The 9,903-nt window shown below is 45.4% G+C and overlaps 2 protein-coding genes and 1 non-coding gene across 3 annotated transcripts.

Moving 5' to 3' along the window:
- Nucleotides 1-2,280: 2,280 nt before the first annotated feature.
- On the bottom strand, nucleotides 2,281-3,476 carry nad1 (NADH dehydrogenase subunit 1; one part of a trans-spliced gene, as the record gives it). Coding sequence (YP_006665980.1) covers nucleotides 2,281-2,472; nucleotides 3,397-3,476 — 272 coding nt within the window.
- Nucleotides 3,477-7,350: 3,874 nt separating this feature from the next.
- Nucleotides 7,351-8,148, bottom strand: cox3 (cytochrome c oxidase subunit 3). Its single transcript has one exon. It carries the CDS (start codon nucleotides 8,146-8,148, stop codon nucleotides 7,351-7,353), a length of 798 nt encoding a protein of 265 aa, YP_006665992.1.
- A 1,671-nt stretch (nucleotides 8,149-9,819) lies between these two features.
- On the top strand, nucleotides 9,820-9,891 carry trnG. Its single transcript has one exon. It is a non-coding gene; the product is annotated as a tRNA-Gly (tRNA).
- Nucleotides 9,892-9,903: the final 12 nt, after the last annotated feature.

Raw genomic sequence — 9,903 nt, 5'->3', positions numbered from 1 at the left:
TTCCTCTCCTATTAGTCGAGTAATTGGCGTTCCTCGGGGTTGACGTCGTCGTTAAGGTTCAGAGTTGGAGTGATGTCATGAACTTCCATTCCCGGGGAAGAGGCTATAAGGCTATCTGGGGAATAAGATTGGTTGGCAACTAATAATTATCTTATCTTTCTTTCCCACCTCAACAGAATAAGCCGAAACCAGGGAAAGGGCATACCAAGATCGGATCGCATAAAAGGATTGGAAATGCTGCTCTGAGCGAAGGTAGCCGGCTAATTAGAATAGGAATACTCGGACTCGGCGAAAAGGGTTAGGAGGAACCCCTTTTCTTCCGCTAGGTAAGTTGGGAAGTCCAACATAAGGCGGGTCAATTACATCGAACCTCAATTCCATCGAGCCTTGCTCGAGGAACGCCTATGGTTGATAGTGAACAGCAGATATGCTACATCAAGCACTCACTTTCTGTCTATTGGCCTTAGAACACTCCTTTTTATGTTGTTTTCAATGAAGGGGAAGTGATTCCTGAGTTCCTTCGCACAGGGTTTGAATTGAATTAAGTAAGTTTTGTCTACATCTTCTCTTCAATTACACCAGGAAAGAAAGCAGATACTGATGCTGAATGCACTTAACAAATCCCATGTCTGAATGCCTTAAACTTCGATTCAAAAGAAAGCAGAACTAGACTGCCAACGATCTGACGATAGAGAGTCTTCACCTTGTGGACCTGCTTTCGCCTAATGGTAATCTTTGTCTTTCCTTCTGTCTTTGGGGATGTGATTGGGAAAAGAGCCATTGGAAGGTGACTAAAAGACCAGAAACAGGGGCTACCCGAGCTAATGATAGAGGCAAGAACACTTTCCGGCCAGGCCTGACTATAACCAACCTTACAGATCCCACTCAACCTTTTACACCGATGTATCGTACTCTCTCGACCAGGTCATCATAAGAAAATACTGCTAAATCTTTCCAAAGTTATAGAAGGAGGGAAGGCGCGCTACAACTAAATAACAGCCAGCTGAAAAATGCTAGCTAGTTAGGCTAGCGCGCAATGGCTTTCTCTGCTCTGATAGGGGCTTGCTTCTTCAAGCTCTGCCCAACCTATACAAGGTGCTGCTCGCTTTCTCTCAGCCACTAGTGGCTTATGTGGTGGTCGACATTCCTACGCGCTCCTCCTTGCCCCCCTACTTCAGAATCCAAAGGTCAACTTTGGATGTTGTCGTGACGCTTTGGTTACGAAGGTTACCGGGGTCTAGGTTTATGGATTCAGTCAGCGAAAGTCCTCAATCAATATCAACAAGATGTCGTGACCGCTTAGACTTGGTGGATTTTGTCAGAAAAGAAAGTTGGTTTCGGGGGTTCATTGATTAGTACACCTCTGGTGCTGGTAAGGTCGGAACCGTGGTCGTCCGTCTCCGGTTTGCCGGCCGATAAGATCTCTGAGATTGATCAGACAGCTGGGTTGGTTTGGCTATTCCTTTCTATTGAAAAGGAGTCAGCTGTCTGCGCGAGTCACCTTCTTTTAGGCTCCGCTGAACGACACGGCATTCTCGTTCAAATATAGGCCGGCCGTACTTGTGATGGTTCCCAAGGATCCAATATGACCACTTAGGTCTACGTTGCCGCGATATTTTTCTATGGAAGCGGGCGGGCTGTTGTTAGAAGTTCGGCCCGGTTTTTTTGGTGTCGTAGGGGAGGGATTGACCTTTCTAACGCATATTCAGTCGTACCGGCATGGCCCCACTGATTTGTTTTCGATCGGAGCATCAAGCAGCGCAACCCGGTTCTACTTGACTAAGCCCCGTGCTCGTCCAAGGAGGGAGTTTGCTTTACCCAACTTCCTTTTTGATAACAAGGCAGAAACCTCCGACCCGACATTCAAAAGTTTCGAATGAAGAATGAAGAGTGCCCTGCCCCAGCAAGCACCTACTCAATTCTAAATAAAAAAGCGTGACTTTACTAAACAAGCAAGAAAAGCCCTTTCGCACTTCTTAGTAAAGCCTAAGCGCCCTTGTTGCTAAAGGTAAGGCCGGCTTTCTTCGCATGCTTGAGCGCATTACGCATTAATAAAATATATATATATAAACCTTTCCTTGAGTTTTCAATAAGGGGCATCTATAGTAAGGGGCCTTTTCAATAAGACTCGCGCTAGGCGATCACGTTTTTTGTCTTCCCAAAAATCGAATATTTTTGAGTTGGTAAAGACCCACCCCTAGTTTCAGTCAGAATGAGTCCCCGGGACCCCGGGACATTGGCTTCCGCCAACAGTGGACTATTAAGGATCGCATCCCGCGCATATTCTACATTATAGCCTGCAACTGATTCAGCTTCCGCTTCTGGGAGATCAAACGGAGCTCGATTAGTTTCTGCTAGACGAGAAATAAAGAACATAACCAATACAGGGAACAGGGGAATACCAGACCATATCTGCTTTTGCGCCATGACAATCTCACTCGAATTACGGGGACCTACACATATTAGTACAGTATACCGGGGTGTCCCCGGCCAGAACCACACGTGCAAGTTTCCCTGCATGTGGCTCGTCCGTGCTTTCCGAGGCGCTGCCTGTGACTCAGCATGAGAGAAGGGGGCGGAACTGCACACTCTCGTGTTCAGAGCATTGTCCGAGTGAGTAGGCAGCGCCTACCAAGCAAAGCTTTCTTGAAGAGGCTGGGCTGCTTCCTTTTCGGCGCCCGCCTTTATTCATCTATATTAAAGCCACACACGACCCAATAGGAACGATTTCAGCGCCCCTCTCTAGATAAGAAGCAAAACGCGCCATCACCTACAGCCCTTTCCTCTGCCGGGGACTTCCATGAAATGAAAACGGGCGGCATCGTTGTATGCTCGACATTTGTTGCCCTGGTTTATATCCCGGAGTACTCCTATGGCCGATCTGTCACCCAACCTACTTAAACAACCTAAAGGAGGAACCAAGCTTCTTCAGCGAAGCTGGAGGAACCCCTGTCCCGCTTTTAGAATGACCCTTATGGCACAGCTTAGTCAGTTATTCTCGCAGTTCAGATAAGATTCGGACCGCCACTTCTCTGAAAGCATGGTGCTTGCCTCCTCCCTCCTTGGAGCTCGTCCATTCGTTGGGTGATCCCTTGCTCTCACGTTCGAGTGTTTTCTCGTCGTTTAGGCCGGTGAGTGAGATTTCTGCTCATTGCAGTCACCTCCGGGGTTCTTCGCACCTGGGATAGTACCAGGACCCTTGTGCCCCGGCTCTTGATCAGATAAAGCTGCCCGCCCGAAGCCCGACCTATGACCCACAACTAAAAAAATGAGCCTTGCGACGAGACGCGGACATTACCCATGCTGCGGTTCCCTCCGGTCCGTTCCCGGGTTGGGTTAGGGGAACATCCGAGCGATGATTGCCTTCGCGGATACAAACGCGCTCACAAGGCGCACAATAAGAATAAGACCAATAGAGACTTCATAAGAGACCATTTGAGCTGCAGATCGTAATGCTCCTAGAAAGGCATATTTCGAATATAGAGGAGTTCAAGTTACCAACAATCAACGAGTTGATCATACCCTTCTATGAACCGTACGAGCACGTCCTCTCTCACACCCCACCGCGCTTACGGCTCTATACCCCAACCCTACTTGCTCTGGACCCCCCCGGTCCTCCCTTTCTATTCCTCGGTAAGCGGGCCGTGGGAGCATGGCGGGGGGCGCTATCCCCTTTTGACTGATAGAAAGCATCTCTCTTTTGTCTCTCCTGACCGAACCCGCCAAAAAAATCACAAAAAATCACAATAGAATAAGTTGTTCTTGCCGGGAGAGTAGCGTCTGAGACATCTTTATCTGAGGCGTTCCTCGGCTTCGTCGTCCGGCTCATCCTCGGAATCCGAAAATCAAACTGAGACAGAACGGATTGTTTCAGTGACATATCTAATCAGACTGAATAGGATTTGAAGAGCTGTCACCATCATTCAATTCACATCAATTTAAGCAGGCGTTCCTCGGCGCGGAAGTTACCGTTTATAGAATGCAAGCAAGGTAGCTTGCCTGCCAAGCCGATAGGCGAAACGGCGAACTGATCGACTTGCATGTGTTAAGCATATAGCTAGCGTTCCTTAGTCTCAATCACAGACCTTTTTCCATTTTAGGTGAACGAGGGTTACCGGCTCTACGACCTTGCAAGGCACTACAGTAGAGCTCGAGGAACGCCTGCCACTTTCTCAATCGAAAATGTCAACTGTGAAGATTCTCGCGTTTCTTTATGTAATTTCAGGATTTCTTTTCGTTGATCGGATCGAGCACATAGTAAGAAACCCTAAGTCAATTCATTCTCTTTGGCTGAAGTCAATCTTCATCAAGATGGCTTACCGGTAATCTCCCATTCCCGCCGTCGAGAGACTTTAATAACTATAGCATGCCAGAAAAGGGGAGTTTAGGTGCTTAGACCTATAGCCCGAAATCTTCTCTTATAAGCCGACATAACATATTCAACCACGGATTAAGTCGACATAACATCCTCACGTTCAGTCAGAGTTTTCCAATTGGATTACCTTGCCGGAATTGGATAGAAGTAGGGCTAGACGCGCCGGAGGAACCCCTTCTGCTCGAGCTCGCCTTAGGAAACTTTCCCCAAGGTTTCAAGATCCATCTTTCAGGTTCCTTTCAAGCTGTAAGGCTCGCTCTGTTCTCAAGGCTTGGTAGCTCTTCACAAAGTCCTCCTTTTTCCACGAGTTGGAACCGTGCCGACACATTTTCATATCGTCCCCCAGTAATAGAGTGGTAGGTTTCTTCCCTTTCTATTATGTATGACGCCTGAATCCTTCAGCTACATCTAAAGAATCCCAACCATTACACTAGAAGAAGATAGGCAACTACCTTGACCAACCAAAAAACAAATGAAGAAAGGAAGGGACGAAAGTGACTCGAGCAAAGCGAGAGGGATGAAATGAATAATGAATAAAGGGTTATCTTGGATTCCGATTTGGAAGCTTGAATAGTGATAGATAAGACAACTCAACTAGATTTCACGTCTTTTCTTGAGAGTGCCTTTCCATCGCAAGTAACTGAGCTATCTAGGGTTCAAAACCTGGGGAAGTCACTTCAACAGAAGCCTTACCAAAGTCAAGAGATTGGGCTCCTATAGCTCTAGTTGGAGCTTTTACGAACAGGTTTAAAGTAGGCAATTCCAGTTCAAGTTTCAGCTTGATAGCTATATCTTTCCTTTCTTAACTGGGTTTTTGAACTTCACATATAGCCCATCAGCTTGTGACTTCGCAATCTCAGTTTCGAGATTGGGAATCGACAGAACTGCCCTTTCTTAACTTAATTAAAAAGGGTAGCTTAGCTGGTTAGATTTACTGAAGGTAATTCAATCGCTGAACGTTGATAATAGCTTTCGAGAAGAGATCCTGACTCTCCAGCTAGTTCAAACTTCCCCGATTAGTAATGCTCTCACCCTGGGGACATATCTCACCTTTGTCAGCAAAACAGTAGAACCATCTTCATTTCTCAGTCTCACACTTCCTATTCCCTTCACTGTTGACATGGTGTCATTTGCCATCTTTACTTGTCCACTACCAGCATCTGATAAACTCACAAGCCATTCTCTTCTTCCGAAAGAACAACCTGTGTCAAGTATCCAGACTTCCCTTTGTTAGGAATCCCTAATTGAAAGTGAGAAGGGACCTACACTAGTATATAAAGCTTTCACCCTCTCCACTCATTGCCAATTGGTTTTGAGTTGGAAGCCCATGAACACTCACATGGTATCAAGAGCCATGGAGGGTTCTCTTGAGTCTTATCCTTTTCCTTCCAATATCAATATTACTAGTTGTGTCTCCATTAAACTCAACGATCGTAACTATCTTCTATACGACGAAGGAAGGGTGCGATTGAGTCCGCCGAACTTGGGCGAGAGATGTGACTTCGAGGAACGCCAGAGCTCTGGTGTCTACGAGAAGCTTCATGAGTCAAACAATTGAGGAAGCCGATACTTATACTTTGGTAGAGAATCTCGCACAAAGCAATGGGAGTCATGGCTCGGATTATGATCGGACTACAAGGAAAAACAATGATGAATCTCATCATGCCATCCAAGAGCTGAATGCAAAAATGGATAAGATATTGAAGCGTGACCAAAAGAAAAGATGACGGTAAACTCTTGTGAAGAGTATGGTGGATATCAAGGGTACCAAGACTTTGGTGTTGAAGGGTATGAGGAGCCACAACACAAGAAGAGTTGAACTATGTTGGAGGTCAAGGATTCCAACCAAGACCTTTCAACCAAAACTATAGGAACCACCCGAGGAACGCCTTTATAACCAAATGAAACTCTTGGAGAAGTAGAATCCATCTAAGTAGCCTCGGTTTCGCGTCCTTCTTTGCCAATAAGTATCTCAAAGCCGCGTGGTCCGTGTGCACTATTACTTTGGAGCCCACCAAGTAAGACCTAAACTTCTCAAAGGCGAAAACTACGGCGAGGAGCGTAAGCGCGGTGGTGGCATAGTTGACTTGCGCGTCGTCCAAGGTTCTACTAGCATAGTAGATGGCGCTCAACTTCCTGTCCTTCCTTTGCCCCAAAACGGCTCCAACCGCGTAGTCACTTGCATCGCACATGACCTCAAATGGTAAATTCCAATCCGGTGGTTGGACTATGGGCGCGGTCACTAGAGCCTCTTTAAGCATCAAGAATGCCTCACTCAAGGCATTTCTCATCAAACACAAAAGCCACATCTTTGCATAAGAGTTGTGTGAGTGGCCTAGCAATCTTCGAGAAATCCTTGAGAAATCTCCTATAGAACCCTAATGTCCTAAGAAGCTTCGAATACCCTTTACCGAGTTTGGTGGTTGCAAACTTGTCATCACCTCAATCTTCGCTTGGTCAACGAATTTATTACTTGTTTTGAACAGTATTCTAAAGACACGTCTTACGAAAAGCAGATTTCATTTTTTTAGGAAATTATTAAGTGGGATTCTGAAACGTATAATTACAGCTTGCACTTTTAACGGCGAACTCTCGCAATAAGCTCTACTTTCTTTCTTTCTAGTTTTGGTGTTCCGATATCTTTCGTAGGATGAGTTCGATCCATTAGGTTCTTCAATTTGTTTAGAAAAGAAACAAGAAACAAGAAAACATCTTTGATTACGATTAAAAGGAACAATCTCAAATAGACCAAGATCAAATTTCGGGTCATTTCTTGGTGAACATGATCTGCCATAATCTCTTCGAGGAACGCCTTCATTTATGTGCCAGAATAAAGAGAGATTTGGTAGGAAAGTGGAAGAGACTTTATTGTATATGATAATCAAAGGGAGTGGGAAAGCTGCAGTAATTCTTTGGAAAAGCCCGGTTCTCTTTGTCTTCGAGCTTTCATTTTTTGAATCCACTCTTTCGTTCCTTCATATACCTCCCCACCAATAGATAGAGACAAATAGGAATAACCAAACCACGTCTACAAAATGCCAGTACCATGCAGCTGCTTCAAAGCCAACGTGATGCTCCTTCGTCAGATGACCAAGATATTGCCGAATACCACATATAATCAAGAAAAGAGTACCTATAATCACATGAAAACCATGAAAGCCTGTTGCTAAGAAAAAGGTAGAACCATAAATACTATCCGAAATAGTGAAGGGTGCTTGATAATATTCCATTCCTTGAAAGCCAGTAAATACTAGAGCCAGTAAAACGGTAGCTACTAAAGCATAAACTGCTCGTTTTTCCTTCCCCGCGAGTATAGCATGATGAGCCCAAGTTACGGCAGCTCCGGATGAAGGGAGAATAGGGGTATTAAGAAAAGGGATTTCCCAAGGATCTAAAACCCCAATCCCTTTTGGGGGCCAAATACCTCCGATCTCTACCGCAGGTGCCAAAGAAGAATGAGAAGAAGCCCAAAAAAAAGCAAAAAAGAACATAACCTCCGATACGATGAACAGAATAGAACCATATCGAGGTCCTAATTGTACGACTTTGGTATGATGTCCTTCCAACGTGGATTCACGTAGAACATCGCGCCACCATACGAACATGGTATATAGGAGAAATATGAGGCCCAAACTTAGAAGTCTTGCACCCCCTTGAAATGGGTGCATGTACATCACACCTCCTACGGTGGTTGCCAAAGCTCCGAGTGAACCCGAAATAGGCCATGGACTTGGATCTACCAAATGATAAGAATGCCTCTGAGATTCAATCATAAACCACTTTGTCTCGGTTGTATGTAAACCCCCACCCTTCACCCCCCAACGGGCTCTTTCTCTTTGGGGTCTAATTTTCTTTCTATCTGACAGGACAAACTAATAGGAAGGGATGGTTCTTTCATTGCATTGATAGAAGTCTAACTAGAAAAGGATCTCTCTATTACTTTGAGAAGAGAATCGTTGGTTTGACCGACGGAAAGCATGGGAGAAAGAAAGATGCACAAATAGACGAAAAGAAAGAAGAGAATGAGTCACAAGATAAAATGAAAATGAGTTCTCACTCTTATCATTTTCATAACACTGATTGACGATGGCCCGAATCCGAATCTCACCTCAGATGTTCATCTGGCCCTCGTTCTCATTCTTTGTGTTATCACGGGCCCGCTTTAAGAACTTCTTTTTATTTATAAAATCGGTAATCTCCCCATTGGGGTCGTTTTCCCTTCTGGTCTGGCCTTCTCATTGTTCCCAATTCGGTTTATTAGCTCTTCCACACATTACCGGTGGCGAAGGCACTCCACTTATGGGCGGAAATTGCAGCCCCTCTTTCGCTTGGTCAATTAGGGAGCCAATCAGTTCGGCTAACTCCATTTTGATCTTTCTTACTTCTTCATATTTTTTTTTAGATGAAATTATTCCTGTTGTTCTGGGCAGGTCGAGACGCGGTCGCTTCGAAGAGCTGGCACCGCTTCCATCGCCTCCGACGGAATGAGAACAGCCATCCATAAAAGACATGAAAAAAGAATATAATGGTACAACAATGAAAGCGGCTGCCCAAGTCAGGCTCAACTCCATAAAGGGGCGCTTCATCAACAAGAGAAGGATATTTAGAAAGGCTAGCATAAGAAAAGAAAAAATGAGCTTTCTTATTTATTTTCGCAGAAACATGAGTTGGCTTTTACAGTATCTATAGAATGTAAGAATCATTTTATGCGAGGAATTCTTCGTTGGTGGTAAGTTAGCCGTGAATGGACTCTAACTCTAATGGCTGAGCTAGGTATAGATGCTTACCAACCTCAACATCCCGTGCAATTGAGATTTTTACGTTCCATATAGTTTGAGGAGACACAAGGTTCTAGAGGACCATATCAAAAGAAGAAATTCAGATAAAATCTATCATCGGCTTGGCTTGCTTCCTAGGGGTTTGGGGAAGTTTTGGAAGTTGTGAAGGTCCTCTAAGGTAACTCTAGGGCTCGGGGTCCAGGCCAAGCGGAGGTCAACAGAAGGTCAACTCGCTTCAGAAGGCTGGAGGTAACCTAAGATTCCTAAATGCAGGGGTCTCATGCATTCCAAGTAGCTGAAAAGTGGCAACTTGGATGTTTGAAAGACCCGTCGGGTTCGCTCGGAGACTAACTCACTCGTCTCGTTCATGTATTTACTCGCAGCATTCGCAGCAAACTCGCAGGCAGGAGAGACCTTGAGTCCAGGCTCAGGAATCGACTGGTTCCGAGCGGACTCGGGCAGCTGCTGCTTGGATTATCGTAGAATAAGAGGAGCCGTCTTAGGAAAGGAAATGACTCAACTTAAAAAAAAAGACAGATGCCGCCTACCTACTCGTGCTCGTAGCTCGATCGGAGGTCAAGAGCCGTGGTCCGGCGGAAAAACGGAAGTCGTCCGTATCAAGTAATACGTGAATTGCTCAGTAGTGCTTCGCCACTACCGTAGCTGGCGGAAATAGCTTAATGGTAGAGCATAGCCTTGCCAAGGCTAAGGTTGAGGGTTCAAGTCCCTCCTTCCGCTCCTGGTGTTCGA

This window comes from Raphanus sativus, mitochondrion, assembly GCF_000801105.2.
Source record: "Raphanus sativus mitochondrion, complete genome".
Classification (NCBI taxonomy): domain Eukaryota; kingdom Viridiplantae; phylum Streptophyta; class Magnoliopsida; order Brassicales; family Brassicaceae; genus Raphanus; species Raphanus sativus.
This window is presented reverse-complemented; position numbering and strand designations above follow the sequence as displayed.